This window comes from Lepidochelys kempii, chromosome 8 (assembly GCF_965140265.1).
Source record: "Lepidochelys kempii isolate rLepKem1 chromosome 8, rLepKem1.hap2, whole genome shotgun sequence".
Classification (NCBI taxonomy): Eukaryota; Metazoa; Chordata; order Testudines; family Cheloniidae; genus Lepidochelys; species Lepidochelys kempii.
In genome coordinates, this window is record NC_133263.1 from 87,265,037 (window position 1) to 87,286,101 (window position 21,065).

The 21,065-nt window shown below is 37.4% G+C and overlaps 2 protein-coding genes across 2 annotated transcripts in view; one reads left to right on the plus strand and one right to left on the minus strand.

Annotated features, from left to right (window-relative positions):
* LRRC40 (leucine rich repeat containing 40) overlaps positions 1-7,891 on the plus strand; it is a 37,421-nt gene extending 29,530 nt beyond the window's left edge. Inside the window, exons 13-15 of the mRNA XM_073357353.1 lie at positions 1,146-1,223; positions 4,104-4,289; positions 7,120-7,891. Of these exons, the coding sequence (XP_073213454.1) occupies positions 1,146-1,223; positions 4,104-4,289; positions 7,120-7,225 (370 nt within the window). The 3' untranslated portion in view covers positions 7,226-7,891. The remainder of the gene's footprint in view (positions 1-1,145; positions 1,224-4,103; positions 4,290-7,119) is intronic.
* Positions 7,892-17,500: 9,609 nt separating this feature from the next.
* The window catches only part of LRRC7 (leucine rich repeat containing 7), a 386,482-nt gene continuing 382,917 nt past the window's right edge, over positions 17,501-21,065 (minus strand). The window contains exon 26 of the mRNA XM_073357368.1: positions 17,501-17,637. Coding sequence (XP_073213469.1) covers positions 17,530-17,637 — 108 coding nt within the window. The 3' untranslated portion in view covers positions 17,501-17,529. The remainder of the gene's footprint in view (positions 17,638-21,065) is intronic.

Sequence of the window (21,065 nt, forward strand, 5' to 3'; positions counted from 1 at the left end):
TGGGTGCAGCCTCACTGCCAAGTCCCTGTACCGGGGGAGGTGGGAGCTTCAGGGTGATCTCCCACCTCAATGCAGCCAGTGGCCTGTGCTCCGCACTGCCATGCTGGAGCCACATTTATTTATTGACAAGTAAAATCTGCAGAATTTTAAAATATTCTGGGCAAAATTTTTATTTTTTTGGTGCAGAATTCCCTCAGGACTAGAGATTAATAAGCTTGGAGTGTGTCCTGGGGCAACTATATTTGTAGTGGCTTCAGTAACTTCCAGTAGGCTCCTTATTGTTATTCAGATGGATACATTTAATCTCCATAACTTCTCAGGGTGTTCATTCAAGGTGGTAGAATTGTCATTGGCACTTGTTACCAGGGTATAGGGCAAAGTGAAAAGTAGCCAGACACAGCAGCTTGCATTGGCTTAGTTAAATTAAAACAAGTTGGCTTAAATGTATGTGCTGCTGAAGAGGGAGGAAGAGTTAGACTGCAAGTTGCAGGGATGGGTAAGACCATGTGAGGTGGCTGATGGTGAGGGAACCAGGCTGAGTGCCCCAGGAAGGGAGTGAGGGCAGATTGGTTACTCTAAGACTGTGCAACATTTAATGGCCCTCAGTGATTGGTCCCCCTTACTTGAGTACTATATATGAAATGGCCCATTTTTTTCTCCTCAACCCCCCTTTCTCTTCTCATTTAAGAAGCTCCTGAAAACCTTTTAAGAAAGAGGGTGGATTTGGGCAATGTCATTGTATGTATGTTCTATGTTAGAGGTGGGGTGGGGGATGCCAGCTCTTTGCACACTTTGACTGAAATGTTCTGAACTGTAACTACATGTGGTTTTAGTCCATAAGTTCCTTGGGGGGTTCTTTATAGGTCACACTGACCATTGTACAGTGCTGGGTACACCTTACGGTACTATATAAATGCTATATTGAAATTATGGCGGTGACCTGATTACAATCAAATGCTAAAGAAAGAAAGATTTCAATGCCCATCTGTACTGACTGTGGTTTTGGCATACCCACGAGGCAGTTGACTGGTTTAGCATGTTGTTAGTAACATCAGCTCAAGGACAGACTAGCAAATTTTGCTTTCTGGAAAACCTTAAATTTGCTAAAGATTAGTAAATGCTGCTTTTCTTTGTTTACAATTCAGAAATAACTTTTTGACATCTTTACCTGAGGAAATGGAAGCTCTGATAAGACTGCAAATAATAAATCTTTGCTTTAATAGGTAAGTACCCTTGCAGATAGACCTGTTAACATATAATGAGAATTAGTCAAAGACCATCATGTGGTAATCCTCTTTGTGTTTTTGAAGCAATGTGCATGGGAGAATAAAAATGGCAATGCTTCTCCCTCCTCAGTACTACTGAGCCTGTTCATATTAGGGTTCTGATTCTGCCAGTGGAGAAGTTTTGTTTCCAAGTCACTAATGAAAACAATGGTGAATAATTTGAGATGTTAGTTACCTCCTTTCATTGTTTTTTTCAGTGAGAAAAACACCTTTTTCCTGCTTTCCCAGCCTCAGTAATGTTCAATGTTTAAATGTTCAAAGCATTCTGCAAATATGTTAACTAAGGAACGGGGTTGCATGTCTTATTTAAGCAAGTGCAAGTGTTCTTTTCTTCCATCTGCTGATAATTAACACAGGAATATTCTGTCACTGATGCTGGGATGGGGGCACCTGATAGGAAAAATACTCTGTACTTGTGATTTTTTTTTTTTTTTAAAGGGTGTCTGTGGGTATTTTTGAGGGTTTCCTGCCCAGTCACTGGCTTCATCCTGTTTCAGTGATAGACATTTCTTGTAAAATCCTGGCCCTACTGAAGTCAATGGAGGTTTTGACAATAGGGCCAGAATTTCACACTTCATATTTTACCAGCGATAAAGGTTTCCAGACCTGGGCTATCTACCAAAGCCTTTCATTTTCTTGACTCATAATGAGCTTGCATCTCCCAGTTTTAGTTAGTGGTGCCTCATGGTTTTAGGGAGAAACTACTTATCATGATTTGGAGCAGGCTTGAACATTTGGCACCATTGCCAACGAGAACTTTTCAGGGCAAACTGCTTCTTACCAAGTGTAAACACAAACTCCTGCCCAGCTTGTTGTCTGTTTGGCAGGAAACAATGTGTGAAAGTATAGATTTTGATTCCTTTCACAAATGGCATTGCTTGGTGCTGGTTAGTTTAATATAATTTTCAGCCCATTTAAAAAAGGGTCAGTTTTACAAGAAAATATAAATTGTCCCTTGTGCCTGTTCCAGGTTTTTTCATTGAAACCATATGTAAATTTGCTTGAACGTATCAAAGTCGACACTTTGCTGGATCAGGCCCTATGTGAACAGTGTGTAAGGGAACTTTCTTCAGTAGCTGATACATACCCGGTACTAGGCTGTCATTCATAGAGATGCTAGCTTTCTCTGCCTATGCTGGTGCCAATTGAGGCCAAACTTTTAAAGCAGTTTACAAAGCACAATGGGATTTATCGGCATATATTCTTTTGCATGCACCGTATGGTGCTTATTTTTCAAAGAACTTATTGCTGCAGCAAATGGCTGGTGCTTGCAGGGAGCAATATATGTCACTGGTTTCCTGAGACATAGTTGTTATTTAGTAATAATCAGAGCTAGTTTTATATTTATAATAGTGATTTAAATAGATTCTGATTCATATTTATTCTCTTTCTAATTCCCATCTCATTTGAATGCTGCAGAGAATGGCAGGCCCCTCCTGCCTTTGCTAGTGATTCCTTGCTCCAGGAGTCACAGCAATACATGTGGCTAAACCCAGTGGCTGGCTCCATTGCTCCAATCAAGCTGTTTGTTTCCAAAAAGCTATGCTTAAAGTTTTTTAAAAAACAGTCTCTCCCAAAGCACCCCCCTCCCCTTGTCTCTGGCCACCATGGCTGCAGTGAGACTCTTGAAAATGTTGCCATTAAAAGAGCAGAATAAAAACTGTGAGTGGGAAGAAAGAGACCCCTCCCCCCCCTAAAAAGCACCCCCATTGTGAACTCTGATTAGGTCTGTAACATCTTAGTGTTTTCCAGCAAGAAAAAAATGAATAGAATTCTGTGGAGTGGAAGTAATTTTCCTTTCACTAAGACAATCAACAGCATTCTGTTTAACACAGGATTGTTATAATTGCGTTTTTTTTTTTTTTTTTTTTAATGACTAAGTGAAGATCCGTTTTGGTTTTAAGCAGTATTGAAGGTTCTTCCTGTATTAATATTTAAAAGGAAAACACTCTTTTTGGAACTAAATCTTGCCTGTGTCTTAATTAATGAAAACAAGCTGTGAAAATGGGGTGATTTAGTTTTTTGCCAAATCACTGGGTGCTATGCATTATGCTAGAAATACAGCTGTTAGTATTTAGCAGTACAAGTAACAAAGCTTCTACTTAATTTCTTTGTGCCATGGACCAGAAACATGGTGTCTGTAAATGCAGGGCTCTTGTTTTAATATAGAAAGTGGTCATAAGTATGGTGGGATTTGGGGTGGGTGGTTGTTGGTATCTGAATGGTGACAATTTTTCATTGGTATAAAACAAGCAGGGTTAAGGTTGGGGAATGTAATGAATATGTTTACAGGAACTGTTAGCTCAGACTGTAGGAGGAATATGTCCAGCTGACATCATTCCTGTGTTCAGTTTTACAAAATGAGTGCTGCCGGCCTTTTGTTCTCTGTCACATGAGCACTGAGCAGTCATCATGCAAATTATATTCTGCTTTTATGTTTGTCAAGTAGACTAATCAGTATTACTGCCACCCTCCCAAAAATGCACCTTTAATGAGTGATTATTATTAAACAAACTCAGTTAAATCTAGTCTTTCACCTCACTGTTATTTGTTTTAAGAAAAGGAGTACTTGTGGCACCTTAGAGACTAACCAGTTTATTTGAGCATGAGCTTTCGTGAGCTACACTGTAGCTCATGAAAGCTTATGCGCAAATAAATTGGTTAGTCTCAAAGGTGCCACAAGTACTCCTTTTCTTTTTGCGAATACAGACTAACACGGCTGTTACTCTGAAACCTGTTACCTGTTTTGTTATCCATTTTATATGTCTATGTTTCTGATTTGATTCCTTAAGTGAATTTATTTTCATTTTTTGGTAGGTTTAAAATATTTCCCAATGTTCTTTATCGCATCCCAACACTTGAAACTATCCTACTCAGTAACAATCAGGTTGGATCTATCGACCCTCTGCAAATAAGGAAGATGGACAAGCTTGGCACCTTAGACCTTCAGAATAATGACCTCCTTCAAGTGCCACCAGAACTTGGAAACTGCGTAAATCTTAGGTGACTTTTTTTTTAAAACTGCACAATAACTTTTGATTTTGATGACTGTTTTTTAGGCCTTTTTTTTTTCAGTTACAAGGAAAATGGTAGAGTAACTGTGTACTTGTATGTTGGTCTAAATTCATAAAATGCCTGACCTCTAGTCATCAACTGTGAAGCAGCTACAGTTTTTTCATAGTTTCTCCGACTAATTGAGACTAGAGGCAATTTTTGGTTCATGATTTTATTTATCTATTTATTAAACAGAGTAACATGAAAATTATACTTCACATTAGAGGCTAACTCACATTACATAGGGGTATCTGAATGTGGCGTTTGGCCTCGAGCATCAAACTTGGCAGTTAGTCCAACTTTAATAAACCCACAAATTTAAGAAAATTTAGAATTTAGCTGCTGGTCTGTTCTTAACTTGCCTTATCTTTACTTACTTCAGGGATTGTTCATAACAGAGACTCATGTATAATACCCCATTTATTGACATTTGTCCCATGGCTATTTGTTAAAAGACTCACAGTAAGCTGCCCAAAGAGTCTGCACCAAGACTGGTATTTAATATATTGATCAGTGATCAGGAAGGGGGGTGTTAGTAAAGTGGCATCATTTGCAAAGGAGGCAATATTTAGAGTAGACAATTGGAAAAGCCACTGAGGAATTTCATAACAAAGATAGGTGAATGGGCAATGTGATGGCAGATGAATACAGCGGTGACATCTGTATGATAACCCATATTGGAAGGAATAATTTGAACTCCTCAACTACATTCGTAGGTTCTAAATTACTTTGAGCATTCAGGAGAAAGATCTGGGTATAATTGTATAAGCTCCATGAAAATCTCTGCTCATTGTGCTTCAGCACCCCCCCCCCCCCCAAATGTTAAGGTGCATAAAGAATGTGATAGAAAATAACACTGAAAAATTATATGGGCACTTTATAAATTAATTTTAGGTCCTCACCTGGCATACTCTGTTCAGTCCTGCTTGCTCAATCTCAATGTTTATACTAGAGACAAGTCGTTCAGAGATGGGGATTGCAAATTATTAGCGGCATAACAAGGCTTCCTCATTAGGAGAGAATGAAAGATTTGGGACCATTCTGGTTTAGAGAAGAGAGATTTTAAAAAAAAAAAAAAAAAAGTCAAAAAATGATTGTTACAGAGAAGGTAAATTGAGAGCAAATATGTATTTTTTTTTCCACAATACAAGATCGGGGGGAGGTGATTAAAGTGGAAGGTAACAAATTTACATTGATAAAAGGAAATGTATGTACACACTAGAGCTGGTCAGGAATTTTTCTACAGAACAGTTTTTGTCAGAAAATGCCAGTTAGTTGAAACCAAAGCTTTTCATGGGAAAGGATGGTTTCAATGAAACTTTCATTGGGAAGGTTTTTAGGTCCAGGGTGCAGGAAGTGAAAAAGAGAGGCCAGTGGTTAGAGCACTCATCTGGGATGGAGGGCATATGCCTGGTTGTGGGAGACCCTAGGTCTCCTCCATGCCAGGTGAGTGCTTTAACCCCCTGGTTAGATTCAGTAGATAACCATTTTGAGAATATAAGCTCTCAAGGTTCAGGGAATAATCCAACCCCTACATGAAAGGGTTGGGATAGAAACTTGCTCTAGGGGCTGGTCATTTCACCACTGTGATGTTACTGGAGTTGACAAAGACAAGAAACTAGACTAAATGGATCACTGGTCTGGCAAGTCCTGTGTTCCTTCTTGGAATTTATTAAATAAAATTTAATTTTTAATATTAAGGTTTTGAAGTCGTACAGGGACAAATAACTTCTTCAATAACCGCTCTTCAGCCTATCACTAGCTTTACCAATTTAAACCATTTTTGTGAATGAAATGGAAATCTCAAGTGGGCAGACAGCTTGTAAACCAAGCTTCGGTTCAGCATTGTTTAAAATGGCCAAGTTATGAACCTTCACACTACTTTTCCCAACAGAAATAGCAGTTGTTCTCTTACCATAGTGGCATAAGTGGGAACCACCTGCGGCAGAACTGATGTGGCTTGAGAAGAGGTGCTGAGTCACCCAAATTTCTCAGAGTAAACAGCATACTTGTTTTTCTGACTCAGGATTTTACAAGTGACTTTGTTTTAGATTTATTGGATAATCACATTTTCAAGAACATGAATGTATGGGCTATGAGACTCTTGCAGACTTATGGAGTGTAATTTTCTAGTGAACTCTAAAACTAGCCTATGTAGCGCTGACAAATGCAGTTCATGATTAGAATTTGAATATGTTAGTTAACACAATAAAAATACATCTTTTTTCCCTATTTATACATGGCCTAAGGATCTGACTTGTTCAGACACAGATCCTAGGTGATGGGGAAGGCTTGATATATGGGAATATGCTCTGGTGACGGGACTTAAAGGGCCAGTGACTTGTGCTTACCTGAGAGCCTGTGCATAACAACTAAGTTGGGAAAAGGCAACATTGCCATTTAGCATAGCTCAATGCTACAACCAGTTATTCACGTTGATTTTATCATTTATTTTAATAAGCTCTTTTCCCCATCCTGCCCAGTGGCTAGGGGTTTTACTGAAAAAGTGTATGTTCCCCTAAATGTACAGTATTGCAGGGCACATGTGTATATTATGCACATATAACTATCCATCACTACATATGTTGGCATACTGTTAGCACTTGAATTATGCCAATATGAAATAGAGTTGCAGAAATTCATAACATAGTATTACTATTTCATCTTTAAGCAGGATTCTTTTATTTTTCTAAAGAGCCATAAGTGTGCATAATGTATGAATGTGCTGGCACAAGCAAAAGCACTGACAGTAATCATTTTTATTTCTGTACTTCCCCAGGACACTTCTGCTAGAAGGAAATCCATTCCGTACTCCTCGAGCAGCGATTTTGGCAAAAGGAACAGCTGCTGTACTAGAATACCTAAAAAGTCGAATTCCTACTTGATCAGAGTACACTTATTCTTTTGTTAGGCTTATGGATCAAAATACAAGCAAGATTTTTACCATCAGAAACCCAAAGGCCATACACCATTTTAACTGACTTCCTTCCTGTTTGTCAACTATTGACTGCTTTTTCTGTGCATGTTCCCCCCCCCCCCCAAAAAAAAAAAAAAAGAAAAAAGCCCATCCGTAAAATCTCACAGATTTTCTTCCAGAGTTGCACAGATCAACATTTCAATTGAAAATACTACAATGCTAATTTTCTTTATTTGTAATGTAGTGATTTCATTGGATACTACCATTAATAAAGGCAATTTTTTTTTTTTTACAATTCAGTTTAAAAAATATGAATTAATTTTAAGAACACTAAAGGGGTTGCATAAAAGGTAAAAAGTAAACTTTCTGATTTTCTTAGGTTTGTATTGTCCATAGCTGTGAGACCAAATGCTTTATAGCATGTGAGCTCTTAATCAAATAGGTAAGTGTTTCACACTGTCTGTCGACTGTTAAATGCCTGAAACCTTAAATAACACAGCAATGCTATAATAATAATGGTAAGGATACAATATGAACTGTGCTACAAAGAGTGTGAAGAATGTGTTTACAAAAGTGATTGACTTCTACTTGTTTAAATAGTAATAAATAAATATTTCCTGTTGGGTGTAAACCATTACCTTTGTTAGTTTAATGTACCAGTCAAGCTCTCTAGCTCAATAACATTTAGATATGCTTGCCATATTACATACAAATGTGTTTGTTCATCCTGGAAATGGCATCTTAAGATGCATCAACACTGGTGGTAAATTTGTAGGGGGATATGTGTGTCAGATCTGAACTGCAATGTAAATGTATATACATTGCTCTTTTTTAGGCTTTTATATGCAACAAATTGTAGCCTAAATCAAAATTGATCCCATGGTGGTTTGCAATGACTTTTCTTTGAACACTTCACTTCCAAACTGTATTGAAGACTGATAGCTGCCACGTTTTTAAGGCCATATTTTCAAGGGAATTCAGTATTGTACTGGAGGTCAGATGGCTTTTAATTCTTACAGACTAAACTACAGAACATACATTAGGAATGGGTGAACATCTCTACCTACCTTGGCTTACAAAAGTAATTTTTCCAAGCCTTTTTCTTCTAATTGCAACCCATTTCCCCCGCCGCCCTGATTGAACTTAAAAGAAAATGAGATCTTATACCTAAAAAGAATCCTGTGCTAATTATTAGGAATAGAAAAGCGACCTCTTGCCACATTCACCCTGCTCATGTCATTAGAAGACAGCTAAAGTTGATATCCTGTATATTATGTATGGTGTGTATAAACTATGCTTTCATTCAACACTTTTCTCTTTCTCCCTTCCCCATCTCTCCTAGCCAACAGCAAAATTAAAAAGCTACTCCAATTAAAAACTTTCAACCCACTGATGGTTGAGTGGGTCCAAAATTAAGACAAAGTAAATCTACCCATCCCTAATGTCTTACATTTAATGAGCACCTTTCATCATAAATTATCACAATACACTGTATATGCAACAGCACTGTAATGTAACTCCTTCTGGAGAGGGAGGACAGCAAACAGCTGGCACATAACACTACATAGCAATAGGAAAGGACAAGAAGGTTGGGCTTTTGAGTAGATGTTACTGTTTTAAGACATAGCCCCATCCAAAAGGAAAAAAACCCACCCAAGTCAAATGACAGTGTATTTATGTGGGAAGGCTAATGGTTGAAGGCCAAAGTTGCCCTTATTTGAATGAATGGTACCCAGCATTTTATAGCTGTATCAAGTCTAATATTTAGATAACTGAGGCACTCTTCCAGCTTCTATACAAAGCACATTCTATATAGCACCTGAAGGTCTAAAATTCAGTGTCTGTAGCTTTTCTTCATATAGTTGTGATAATTTTACAGTAGAACCTCACAGTTTCAAACACTTTGGAAATGGAGGTTGTGCGTAACTAAACAAAACATTTGGTTGTTCTTTCAAAAGTTTACAACTAACCATTGAGTTAATGACAGGTTTCAGAGTAGCAGCCCTGTTAGTCTGTATTCGCAAAAAAAAAGGAGTACTTGTGGCACCTTAGAAACTAACCAATTTATCTGAGCATAGGATGAAGTGAGCTGTAGCTCACGAAAGCTTATGCTCAAAGCAATTTGTTAGTCTCTAAGGTGCCACAAGTCTTCCTTTTCACTGAATTAATACAGTTTGAAACTTCACTATACAGAAGAAAAATAAAATTCTGCTTTTAACCATCTTCACTTAAATGAAACAAGCACAAAACCAGTTTCAACTTGTTTTAAATTTTCCTTCAATTTTTTTTAATAATTTACATTTAACACACTATTGTTCTGTATTTGCTTTTTTTTTTTTTGTCTCTACTGCTGCTGCCTGATTGCATATTGCAGTTCCAAATGAGGTATGTGGTTGACTGGGCAGTTCAGAACTCTGAGGTTCTACTGTATGATACCTCCCCAGAAGAATACTCGAACACTTGCTGAATGGTGGGAGTATACTGGCAAGTTTGGGTATGCGTTTGGTTTTTTTTACTCTGAACTTTTTAAATTAACTGTGGCAATTAAAACTAATGGCAGAGTCTCAACCATTACCCCCTCAGGTTATATATTTAGTAAATAAATATTTAGTGAAGCTTTGATAACTGCATCTTTATCTTCACTACTTTTTTCTTTAAATCAAACAACGTATTAAACAGCAGTTTAAAAGGAACTAGACAGAGACCAACAATTCTTTCCATAAGCCAGACGACACAGCAGTAAAATTATTTACTTTTGGATAATTGATATTCCTTCTTATATTAAAAGATGACAAAAGTTAGTTACAATAAGGTGACATTTTTATTATTTGTACAATAAAGAGACTTTTTTAATGTTATTCAAAACACTTCTTAAATACTGAAAAAGTTGGTACACCAAAGCCGAAAAATGGCTCTGCTATACACTGCACAGCATTGTTTTAGTCCCTGTATTTTTTTATGTACAGAAAGCATCTGCAAAATGCATCCTAAACACAATATGCACCTTACCAATTAGTGTCAATACATAAAATAAAACTGGAAGGATACAACTTGCATGTGCAAATTAACTAACAAGATAATTGATTTCACTGAATCAATAGATTTAAAATATAGTTTTAAAGTACCTTTTTGCACATAAAATGAAGCAGCTTTCAAGTTCAGTAAGTCCTTATACTGCAAAAACATTAAATACATTCACAATCTATGTTAATAAAGTAGTAAATATTTCTTCATTCAGCTTTATTTACATCAATACTGTAATTAAACTGAAAAGTACAGTTAGTCATTTGTAATATAGCAATCTTTTTAACACATACAAAAATGACTTTTGTATATAATTTAAGCTCAATATCACAATTATCTCAAAATATTAATTACAATACAGCCATCTCCATAATTAAACATGTCTTTTATAAAATGGTAAAATTTTTAATAAAGTAAGCTGTTGGTTTTGAACTGGATACAGTACTCACAAGTAGAAAACATAAGTCTTTGTTTTGACCATGATTTCAGAGTAAACCCACTTAGGCTAGCAAAGAGGCCTAAAAGGCCCCAATTGATAAAGATCAAGCCTCTTGTGCTGCACTGTTGTGGCTTGTTGGTGATTCTTCATTAAATACTTTACAAGGGAGCAAGTAAATACTATATGCAATGAAATGGCGTGCATTACTATACAGAATATCTGCTTGAATTGTCTGAGGCTATTAATGCTCATAAGGATTGCCAAGGAACTGTTTAAAATGCTATAAGTATCAAATAATATCTTCTGAGAATTTACTTTTGCAAAGGTGTAATTTCATTGAGGTCTGATCAAAATTCAAACTGCCACTCTGAGGAAAAGGAGCTCTGGTTACATGCCTGGCCTCTGGGTGTCACTGTTGTGCTGCACACATATGGCTGTAAGGCCATTTATTAAGCATACCAAAACTGGAGTCATAAAAAGACCAACTCAATTAATATCCAATCCAAAGTACTGGCCTGAAAGTTGCATCATTGTTTTTATGTTTAGCTCATATTTACAGTACAGTGAAATAAACAAATCTGGTTAACAAGAAAGCAAAATGTATAACTTTATTTGAAATTCCACTTATTTGAAATCTAAAATTGACTGGATGACTATTTTATTTTAACACTTACATTTGGAAGTTTAAAATATAAAAAGCCCAGACACAGAAAATGAAAAGCTAGTAAGTACATCTCACTCTTGGATGGCCAATTCAAAGCCCACTGTTGGCGACTGCCAGTCTTCATAACAGGACACAAAATTACAAAGGGGTGGTTATATTAATGTTTACTTTAGTTCCAGTTGGGTTTGCATGGTAACTTCTGAGCATGAGGTGAATGGAGGCTGTACCCAGTACATTCACAAGCTAACTTTACGGAAGTTGACAGTACCCTCTTCTAGTTAGGAAGATGGGTGGCACATATTGCAAAGCTAATTGAGCTAATGGATATGACCCTAAACTCCCACTGACTTCCCTGGGAGTTGGGACATGTAGCCTGTGGCATAATCAGGTCCTATGCTTCTTTTGAATGTTCACTTGTACAGGATAGGAAGAGGAACTATGGTTTGTGAAAATAAACTCAATCATCACTTTTTCTTTACTAATGCACAAAATACACATCTGACCACATAAGCTGAATAACAGGGATTGGCTAGAGTTACAAGCAGGAGCAAGATGTAATGTGAGTAGTACATAGTAATATCAGCAGCAAGCAGATTTCCTAAACATATTACGTTCAATCCTTTTAACAGTTTATTATGGTCAGATGCTTTTGAACTGTCAAGAATTACTGATACTCGGGGAAAAAGAAAAGGAGGACTTGTGGCACCTTAGAGACTCGGGGAAGTGCTCATAGAATGAGTTTGTAGCTGTAAAAATAACCAAATGAGCTAAAGCAATTTTTTGCAAGTTTCTTAATTTTCAGAAAACCTAGTAACATCTGCCTGTGCTTTTTCAGCCTGGGAAATTCAACAAACAGCTGGCAGATTTCTATTTTACATGTCAGTAGTGAACTTCCTTAAAATTGTCCCTGTGTATAAACAGAGTAGAGACACTGTCAAGAAGCCACCTTAGTTATAGTTTGAGTAGCCTCTCAGTAGATCAGGCTGTAATATAATTGCACAAAGGAGAGGGATTGTGATAAATAAAGGGAGAGATATATTTTTACAAATCTGGCTTGTTAGAAAATACATTTCAGTGAATGAAAATATACTTGAAAGGTTAAATCTTTAATTACAATAAAACACAAAAACAGAATGGGTAAAGAATTGTTATTGAGACTGGAGACTTCTTTAGGAAATGCGTTGAGTCTCCTGTGGTCTTGTCTCTTTAGATATTTCTCCTATTCTGAGAATGACCTGTGGCCAGAGGTTGTTGGCCAGTACTCAGTTCCAGCTGTGGCATCAACTAGTTGGATGCAACTGGGGAAAGAAGAGCTTTAGGCTCAGAACAAGCTTAAGAGAAACTAACCCAAACCCCAAAAATCTGGATAGGGGGTTCTGTATAAAACTGGAAACACAAAAGTGGGTTGTGCCCTTTCTTGAACCAATTTTATATGACTATCTGTAAATATGGTAGATTGGGGAGTTACTGTTGCATTGGCTAAATACTGTACAGGTTTGGCTGAGATACAGTTGATACTTTTGTTATACATTTTCATAGTGGTGTTTGGGAGTTGAAACCACAATAACTTCTAGTTTCTGTACAGTGACATGCCATGTGAACTGTGATAGTAACCATTTTGTGTTCCTTAACAGCTGCTGTAAAACCAGAACAAGGGAATTGTAGCAATGCCCTGCACTTTTAATCTAACCTTTACTTGAGAAGCACTAGATGAGCTTTGTTGTGCAGAAACCTAAAAAGCAGTATCACAGTTTTAGGGCTAGCAGAAGTGTTACCATGGGAACAAAAAATTTAGCACAGCTGAAAGCCCACAGGAAGCTGGGAATTGAAAAGGGTAGAAGTTCCAAAGGCAATTTGGAGTTTCTGGTTTTATTTCTGAAATACCATGTTTCAGTCATTGTCTTTAGTAGCTAAAAGAAATAATTCCGGAGCTTTAGCTATTGTGTACTTGATATGAAAGCACATGGTGTAGTGTGTACTATCTAATAGCTGGGAGGCAGGAAGCTAGATGCAATTTTGAGATCACAGCTGCCTGCCTCAGAACTCATTGACTAAACATGAAAATAACCACGTCATATATATGCTATTCATCCGCTGCCAGTACCTGCCCTAGAATCTCAAATTTAACAAGATAGCTGAACCAAGGTATACGTATAATATGTTACTTCCTAACTGCATCTGCTGAATCTCTCCAGAAAAGACAAAAGGTGTGTTACATCAAAACAAGAATACCACATCCTAATTAGCCACAACGAAGACTTCCTTCATTGCTCAAAATATAAGCTTCCCCTCTGCCAATTTGTATATAAATACAACAAAATACAAAGAGAATCATGCTTGCTTTTTGCGGGGGGTGAGGAAGACACATCTTGAAGCTTAACTACTGTCTGAATGAAAAGCCTGAACTCCTGCTCACTTATCAGGAAAAGCTCTTTTACTTAGCCAAGCTTCCGTTGTCTCCAAAATCTGCAGTATAAGGCTTAAATGTGATAGAGGTTCCACTGGAATGTCTAGTTTTACTCCCAACAAAGACTTCATTAATTAAGGGGGAAGTTAAAGTCTCCAAATGCAGATCTAGACCTAGCCAAATATACAGTGGACAAGAAAGAGCTAGAGGAGAGGTAGGGAGAAGAAAAAAGCTACTTGTATATTGTGATACAGGAGGGCCAAAGAGCAGTGGGAGAGTGCTAGATAGATAAGCTCAAGGCTAATTAAGGCGTGGTTCCCTGTAGACTAGGGAAGGTGGCTGCAGGTTAATTGGAGCACCTGCAGTCAATTAAGGCCCTGTTAGGAACTTAATAAAACCCCCTGCCTCAGGCAGCCAGAAGAGGAGGACCCACTCACTGAGATGTGTTGTGAGATTTGGAAGATCTGAGAACTGGAGTAAGGGAGACCCTGCCCAGCAGGCCAGGGAGACTCCCTTCCCCCTGAGCATCTAAGGACCGAGGGTAAGAAACCCACAGGGCTTGAGAGAGGCTGGGACTCAGAGCGAGGAAAAAACTCAGACCCCTCCCCCGCCTCCCTCCTCTACTGCCTTCCTGGGCTAGTAGCGGGACCCTTGGCGCCTAAGAGCAGGCGCAAAGGGGGGCATCTTAGCTCCCTGCCAAGAAAAGCCCAGGACCCACCAGACTAAAATCGGCCATCTTGCCACAATATCTTGTACCACTCAGGCTTACAAACCACACTGGCATAATCAGTGTATGTAATAAAAAGAGGACCTCAGAAACCCATCAGAACAAAATGTGGCACAAACAACACACTAAAGATCACGTGGCTTTTGTTATATTACATCTTTCTTTGTTATGTTCTCTGTGTAGTTTGTAGGCTCCATAGGGTAGAACCCTTGTCAACCCACTTGTCTCTGTTTAAAAAAAAAAAAAAGCCTACAATTAATTAATTAATAGTTAATTAATTTTGCAACATGCTTCAGGAGTCTGTCTTCTAGTTTTGCTTAGGGGACGGATGGTTGGCTGCATCCCATTCTGTAGTAGGTAATGTTACAACGTGACTCAAAACTAACTTTTTATTTACTCAGTTTTCTTGCCAGAAGCAGAAGTCAAGAGAAATATTTGAGCTATGCAAATAAATTACAATGAAATTCCCACAGAATGACTAGAATGTATTACATTTAGTGTGTTTACACTGAGTGAATTTCTTCACATAAAGAATGGATGTGAGCATCTCTTGACTGTTTTATTATGAAAGGGATAGCTGATGATGCTGAGAATTTGAATAATGGCCTCTGCAATTCTGCAGCTGTTACACTGTTAAAGATGCTGCATTCCTGCACCACGGGCTGAAACAAATAAATGAATAAATAATTTACCTTGAATAACTAATTTGAATGTATTTGCTGAATATCTTCAAATAGAGGAATTTGACATCTCCTCTGTACTCTTAGCTGAAAGAATAACTAAAGTCAAACTATTTGGGTGTAAATATTTAAAATTAGCGCGGTGTGGATCAGTTATAGTCAGATAAGTTACATGTATTTCTGCCTCCTGAATAATTTCTTGTACAAAATGAACATTTGTTTTCTTGAGAACTTACATGTGCAGGTTTGGAATAAACTTTCCAGTTTTGCAGTGAAAAATGTAATTATTCATGTTTGTGGAAAGCAAACAATAAAGGGGATGTGAACAGTCACCATTTTAAAACCAGGAAATGTGTAAATACAAACAAAAGCCCTAACCCTGCATTCCCATGCACCCAAAGTCCCCAATTCCTTCAGAACCACAATTTGTCATTGTGATGAAGCTGACTGACCAAATCTCCAACCATATTGTCACATAGCAACAGCTGCAAAATACCAGCTGAAAATAAATGAAATCAAAATAAGACAATTCAAAACATTCATCAGGGAACGAGCCCCACCTCAAATATCTAATGAGCAACAGAAGACCATATAGTAGACAGGACATTACATAAACTGACAAAAAAAAAAGCAGTTTAATTATATTTTTCAATTAAACTAAAACTAGTCAATATGTAAATTAATCAGAGGGGAGAAGGAAAACTTTAGTTAGTGTAAGTGTAACCCACACACTTCCTGGGGTGATGTTCTGTCCCAGCTGGTGGCACTAAGACCACCTAAAGAGAGAGAGAGATTGAGTCTGCTCTACAGCCTTAGCTAAGAGGAGTTGACTTTTAGCTCATGCATTAAGCTCCAGAAGTCCCCAGTTCGATCCTGCCTGTCAACAACCGGGGTCTGTTGGTATTACATAGGCAATAGAGAAACACCTCAAATTAACTAAAATGTTCTTGACAGTGACCTTTAAAATCTACAATAGCCACAATTCAGGTGATTTGTGTTTTTTAAAAATGTTCAAGTTTAGTAAAACCAATACTCAATTTATTTCCTTCAAAAACTCTCATAAGCGGCTCATTCCTGCTGCGATTAGCAGTCACAATTATTTTACCATTGACTTCAATAGAAACAGGATTGACCCAATATATGTAGACTTATCCATGGCACAGAAATTGATTTTCCATGCTGTCAGCCAGAGGAATTACTAAAATTTCGATTACTGAACTAACACCAATGTACTGTAGCTTTGTGCTGTGTCTATTCCTGTCCCCTTAGCACAGTTCTAAGATTTACCTACTGTTATTTATTTTGCACACCTCTGAGAGAAAATATTTTAAATGTCATCTAGTCTTACTAGCGATGTATTGTACCTGACTCTGAGTAGTCCCACTGATTTCAATAGGACTGCTGCCCACAAAGGGCTAGATTTGGCCATGCTTACTCGGCGGTATTCTAGTCTGGCTCAGAATAAGATGGTGGGAGTATTGGGATCAAAATTTACTGAAAAGGTTCTATAATTTTAAATAAATTAAAACATTCACAAAAATAAAGCGTTAGGTTTTCCTGCCACCCACCACTCACTGCTTTTATTTGAGGAACATCACTATCTAAAATTATCTTGTCTGTTTCACAAGCTTACAGGTAATCAGCTAAAAGGATCAGACAAAAGCAATTAATTTTTGCCTAGACTATTATGTGTAGGTCCCAGGCTTGAAAGTATAATTTATGAAGTATTTCACGCTGTATTGCAATAATTCAGCTAATTAGTATGGACTCAGCACTAAATACTGTACTTGTACAGTTACTTCTATAAGGCATATATATTTGCATTGAAAAAATCAACATACTAAAGTTCAAATTTAATATTTACTTTCTTAGTGGTGTCTATGAAAATATTTTTCTCTATAATCTTTTAGTATACCACTGGTGATAGAAATATTTTATGGGAATTACAGCTCAATATATGTTTTTGTTTATAAAGATATATACAACTTTGAGGCAGTATTTTTGATGGACAGCAGAATTCATAAAGAGCTTTTGTGTGCTTCTGTGTTCTGAAGTTATATGAAATCCACTTTGAGAAGTAACTTGATTAAAAAAGAAACTGCACCAATGCACAGCCAGAGGCTGACAATTAAAACTAATACATAACCACATGAACATCATATTTATATAGTTAACATTTTTCAAGAGGCGCAGTACTAACATATAGTATTATACATTTGGCACTAATGTTTGCCATTGATCCAGCAATTGGCAAAATTTGTTTCCTACGTATAAATTTCTGTTTGAACATTAGATCTGGCTAGACATATGTTTACTATTTATAAAAAATACTTAGACAGTAAGCTCACGTTGAATAACTAGGTCTACTGTATTCTGGAAACTCTTCAGTAGTAATACAGCTTTCTCATGTTCCATATGTACAAAACTGTGTCCATTTGCCTGTAACACACAAATGAAAACAGGAAACAATCAAATGAAGTTATGTTTAGCACTTTTTCATTTTTTGGAGGAGAGCTGAAAATTAAAGTAAAAGAAACTTGATGGTTCAAAAATTAAAAAGAACATTGATTACTTTTGATTGGTGGAAATGTGATTCCATACCTTGAAGAGAATAACAATAATGTTCTAATTAAATAATAATAGTGCAACAATTCACTTCTTATAACTTTTTAAAAAATCCTGCTATAACAGTATCTTACACAACAGTAGAGCTATAAAATTAGAGATTTAACTGGACCATCAAAGGTATAGATTTAATCTTGGGATACATAAAGTAGATGTTACCCCAGCAAGCATAGTTTGACAAAGCGTAAGAAGTTAGTTTCAGAGGTCTCCAAGCAAGCAGAAGGTGTAGCCAAGTATGTACGTGTTATGGTACCATCGTGTAGCAGTAATAGAAGGGACAGAACACAGCAAACACTCAGGGAAGGACTCTATATGGACAAAGTGGATAGGTCAGTTGAATAAAGAGTGAGCTATCTGCAGTGATAGCCAGATGGTGAAGTTACTGTGTGGAACTCCTAAATGAGGCTATTGGGAGTTCTGCATGCAGAGGGGCTGCAGAGGGGCTGCAGGCTGAGTCCTTTAGTTAGGAAGCATGCCCCCTGAATCTATCAATAATTTTAGCAATTTATAGGGTGTTAATCCCTGTAGTTTCCAAATGAAAATTCCAAGGAAGTTAATTCTGTCTAATGCATCATTAACTACTAACAGAAAAGTTCACAATGACGGGGAAAATGACAGATGGGTAACTATGTATTAGGAGGATAGATAACTGCTGAGCAAGTTGCTTACATCTAGTTCTATCTAATCTCTACTTTGCCTGTTGTAGTATCTAGACACCATAGCAGACAGACCTGTTACTCCCACCTCAGAAGCACAAAGATCCAGCTCTTGAGTTGAGTCTAGGCATATCACCATAGGGGCAGACAACACCAGTTTGTGGACAAGCTACTGAAGGTAAATGTGCCAAAGCATAAGACTACTGATTACATGACATAAGCATTTCCAGGTGTATGATCGCTCCACATACTCCTACAGACAACAGTCACAACGTGGCCCCAACACAACACAGTCACATATACTCCCTTGTATGCAGGACCTTGCCAACTTGCAACAACAGTCCAGAGGAATTTTTTTTTTAATTTAGTCCTGCATTCTTTCACATGACTAACATGCCACAGTACTCTCTTGCTGCAAGTTCTTGGGGCCACAGAATTTTTGCCTCTTTTCAGGCTACACCTGTTGATGTTTTCATGTTATGTCCAGAAGATGTGTAATTGTAGATTATTTCAATTTGTGTTATTTTTTCAAGTACTTTATCCGCTTCTGACTGCTGGTATGCTGTAGCTCACATGTTCTTTAGGAGAATGTCTTCACTGCACTTTTTCCTGTATGCCAGTGTTTTAATCATATCTTCTGTTGCATCCAAGAAATTACACACAAAAAATTATATGTATGTTGTATTAGACCACATTCTGTTCTCATTTACATTAGGAAAAATCAGGAGTAACTGCACTGAATTCAGGCCCACCACAGAAAGCTGAATGGTAGATGTGATAGGGGTCTGGTATTTGAAAGTATGAATTGATTACTTATAAAAACATGAGGATTTCATTAAGTTTTTAAAAATAATAGGTGATGACTATGAATCCCAAGAAAAAAATGTTGTATTTCTACAGAATTGGTGTGAACTAGATGGGCCAAATTCTGCTTTTAGTTACATCAGTCTAAGTCAGGATTAACGTCCCTAAATTCCAAATGATGATGTCTCTCACACATACAACTCTCTTCACAAACACTGCATAAAGTTGTCATCAGTAGTGGCAATTTTACTAAGTCACTAAATTTGAATATCTAGGGGCAAGAAACAGGACCTCTTGATGGAAGATCTTCCACTCTTGGTCTATGCAAGTCCAAGGTACAAAGGCTCATCTGTTTTCATGGGCTTTTGTCAAAGATAGGAGAGGTGACTGAAGAGGCAGGTTCCAAGCGGTTTGGGCTGGAAATACATTTTGTTCTGATATTTGTTGTTCATTGTTTTTTCATTTTTGTAAAGAGGTTTGAATTTTGTTGGAGAAGTGTATTTCATAAATTAAAAATAAAGAAATGATAATATCTGAGCAGATCTGCAATTTCTGAAGAAGCTACATGTGGGTTCAGATCCTGTTCTACTTGAACACATCCATTGTCTTGAAAAAGCAAAGGATCAGGCCCCTATGTGTGGTGAATAAATGAAAGAGTCCATTTTATTCTGTTCTTCATGAACCAAAAGAATCTCTCATTTGAAAGGCAACCGCACAGTTGAAATCTTCATCAACACACTAATGCGTAATGGATGCAAAGGATTCAGGATGCAAACTCCTCATGGTGGGGAAACAGAAGGTAGGGAAAGTGCCATGTAGTAACAGCAAAGTAGCCACAACAGTTATGTACATGTACTTTAAAGGTATAAGTAAAGAAGTAACAGGCAGAACCATGCTGAAAAGAAAGACAACACTACAGTAAAGAGCAACTCCTTTTATTAATTTTTGTTTTGCTTCATACAGTAATATAATTTAGCACTGAGAAACAGTACAAATATCAGGCAGAAAAAGGTTTCAAAGGCATTCATTTGTGTTCCAAAAAGTAAACCCCCAAAAGGATACTCTGGCATTCAGGGCTGTGTTTGGGGCCTCCTTGGCCCTTAGCGTTATACACAGCGACCTCATTAGCTGATCTTTGTTACAGCACAGTCACACAGCTTCCTGCAATCTGTTCTACTCACTTAGAATAAGCCAAAGAACAGTGCACTCCTAGCCACAAGATGCTGGATTCTGCAAGTGAGGTTTGCATAGGACCAGCCCTAGTCACTGGAGAAACCCTCTTTAGAGAGGGAGTGTTTCCCAGGGTGCCAGTATACCCCACATTACACTTCCAGAGCAGCTGAAACAGGCCACAACTGGAAAGAAAATTCTCTGTTAGGTAACATATGGATAAATGACAATCAGGAATCCTCTATTTCTTTCAGCCTATGTGCTGTATCACCCCCACACTCTGTAACACATGCTATTAAATCCATGTATATCTAGGATTTATGGGCCTTGCTCTCCATTGCCTTGTACCCTGCATAGTCATTTAGATCTAATTTCTAGACAAACAATTATGTTAAGATGGAGGCAAGGTTGAGAGTACATATCAATAATTTACTGTGAAAATATATTACAGGGATGTTTTAATTATCTCCCCCCCCCAACCAATAAAATAAAAACAAAACAAGAATTACAAATCCAGGAAATTCAGAGTTACGATTAAAGTTAAAATGGATCCAAACATATTAAAGTATAGAATTGTACAGTGAGGACCACCCAAACAACCTTAACTCTGTC